Source organism: Euprymna scolopes, chromosome 13 (assembly GCF_053919585.1).
Source record: "Euprymna scolopes isolate OS-2025 chromosome 13, ASM5391958v1, whole genome shotgun sequence".
Classification (NCBI taxonomy): Eukaryota; Metazoa; Mollusca; class Cephalopoda; order Sepiida; family Sepiolidae; genus Euprymna; species Euprymna scolopes.
The window spans coordinates 103,551,365-103,553,983 of NC_136494.1; the positions used below are offsets into that span (position 1 = coordinate 103,551,365).

Below are 2,619 nucleotides of genomic sequence, written 5' to 3' on the forward strand. Positions count from 1 at the left end.
TATCCTGGGTTTTGGAACAGCAACCGAAGTCTTTGTACTGCTGACAAAAGTCGACCTTGTTCGATCTGAATGGAGGGCGAAAATCTAAACACTGCGGGTGACAAGTGACTAAGGAAGCGACACCAAATAGGATGACGACAACCGCAGTTCTATAAACCATTTTCTCTTCAAATTATATCTCATTTAAAATGTCACTTTTGTTTTGTTTCGCAGCTGTTTTTTTTTTCTATTCGAAGCGAAACACATCTAGTCAAGAACTTATCAAATTTCACAGATTTACGAAGAAAATGAAAACGCGTATATTCTTCGTCGCGCCAAAACAACGTGCGACTTTCCGGATATCATCTTGTTCGGAATGTGCTTCAGTTAGAAACAGTCCATTTTTGTTTTCTTTTTGCTTTGAAGTTCTGTAAGGAACACGCGGTCTACATACGTCGAAATATAATTGACATAGCTTTTGAACCCGTGTAAAAAAGGACCTGCAAGAAAACATACGTAATCGAAAATGAAGTTCTTTCTTTCTAAAAAGAAAAAGAAAGAAAGAAAAGCGTACAGACAATAATAATAATATCGGCACGTGTTAAAGAAAGTGACTTTCCTTTTTGAATTTTCATTCGATAGGCTGTCCAAGAATCACGTGGTTTTTAAAATAATAGTATTCTCATCTTTTTTCCTTGCTTCCTCCTTTCTTCCTTCTTTTCTTCCTCTCACTAAAATTGTCAAGTCAGCATAAGAAAATATGCGCAAAAGTTTTTTTTTAATGTTTTTTTTTTCTTTTTAAAATATTTAAGGCACGTTTGAAGAAGAGTTTCTTTTTTCATGTCAGAAATACAAATCGATCCGAATAAAAGTTTTCCATGCAAACGAGCGCGGAGTTTTGTCCTTGAATTTTGCGTGTCTGATATTTTTGTGTCTAGTGTGTTTCCTTTTGGCTAGTGTGCACGGTTAATTTATTTTACGGTTTTACACACAAACACGCACGCACACAGAGAGAGAGAGAGAGAGAGAGAGAGAGAGAGAGAGAGAGAGAGAGAGAGAGAGGCGTGAAATCTCTCTTCTCACCATAAATCTGCGTATTTTGATAAAAATGTGGAAAGGGATGGCGAAGAGTTGGATAAATGAGCGAGAAGAGAAAATTGCTTTTGCTGCAGACTTACTGCAAATACAGCAAAATTGATAAATTTCCGATGAAAGGAACGTGTTATGGCGTGTGTGTGAGAGATAGATGGAGAGAGAGAGAGAGTAAGAGAGAGAGAAAGAGAGAGAGAGAGTAAGGGAGAAGTAGAGAAAACATTACCACACTGGTTTTGATGATAGAAATCTGATCATTTCACGCAGACTTGAGTTCCTGTGGTTTGCGTGGAGAAGAAGAAGAAGAAGAAGAAGAAGAAGAAGAAGAAGAAGAAGAAGAAGAAGAAGAAGAAGAAGAAGAAGAAGAAGAGAAAAAAGAGAGACAACACAATATAAATTATTTTACGTCTTTTTTTCTTTCGCGGGTTTTGTGAACTAGTAATAGAGAAATATGTTTCGAAACTCAAAGAATCCAGCTATAACGTCAATTGGTGAGGGTGTAGAAGAAAACATCTGGTTCTTAATTTGTGTTTTTCATTCGCTTTCAACTAATTAGACACACACACAAAGACGCGCGTGCGAGCGCATGTTTATATTTTAGTGTTGGACGATTAATCGGAATAGGGAATCGGAAAAATCGGAACTTTCTGGGGTATCGGAATCGACATCGGAATCGGAAAAAATTATATTTATTTTCCGATGCCAAAAAGCGATTCCTTAAAGTATGTCTTTTTTATTTGATTTTGTTTAAAACAAAATCTTCTGCAGCTGGTAGGAATGATATAATACTAAATATTTGTTGATTTTAAACTAACAGTCAAACTAAAATCTTTTTTACGTTTGAGAAAATATCTGCATACTTAACATGTGTTGTTATGGTAATCGGGAAAAAATAACAATTTTATAGTAAATATTTAGAGATTTATAAAGAATCGGAATCGGTAATTGTATCGGAATCGGGAAAAATATCGGAATCGTCCCATCACTAATATATATATATATATACATATATATATATATATATATATATATATATATATATATATATATATATATATATATATGTATATATATATAAACCTTCTTTCAGTCTTGACACGATAGATACAACATGTAAGAGTGCCTCTGCCAGAGTCAATTGGTAAGCCATTTCCACCGTATTGCTGCGCTTCGAATGCATCCACTGGCAAGGAAAAGCCCAGGATGACAACTGGCCACAATGCCAGGATAAGCAGATAAAAAAAATGGCGGTATTGCGGAGTTTTCCTTCTACTAAAGAGATAATATATGGATTCATACCTTTTCTGAGAGTATTAGTGAAAATGTAATAGCAGCAGCAACAGAACGTGAACCGAATGGGAGAGCCTAAAACGACCCTAGTGCCTAACTCTGTCCTGTGGGGAGGCATTGTAAATAGGAACCATTTTTTATTTATTTACAAATGTCCCTCTTGATGAGGTCATTAATATTTGTGCTGATTTTTTATATAGAGGTCCCGCCCCCCCCTCCCCTCGTTTCCTGAGGCGGTATTTGTCGAACTTATGGAAT

At 35.8% G+C, this 2,619-nt stretch overlaps 1 protein-coding gene across 1 annotated transcript in view; it reads right to left on the bottom strand.

Moving 5' to 3' along the window:
• The window catches only part of LOC145292122 (HHIP-like protein 2), a 122,383-nt gene extending 121,154 nt beyond the window's left edge, over positions 1-1,229 (bottom strand). Inside the window, exon 1 of the mRNA XM_080138228.1 lies at positions 1-1,229. This exon is cut by the window's left edge and continues 788 nt beyond it. Coding sequence (XP_079994354.1) covers positions 1-160 — 160 coding nt within the window. The 5' untranslated portion in view covers positions 161-1,229.
• Positions 1,230-2,619: the final 1,390 nt, after the last annotated feature.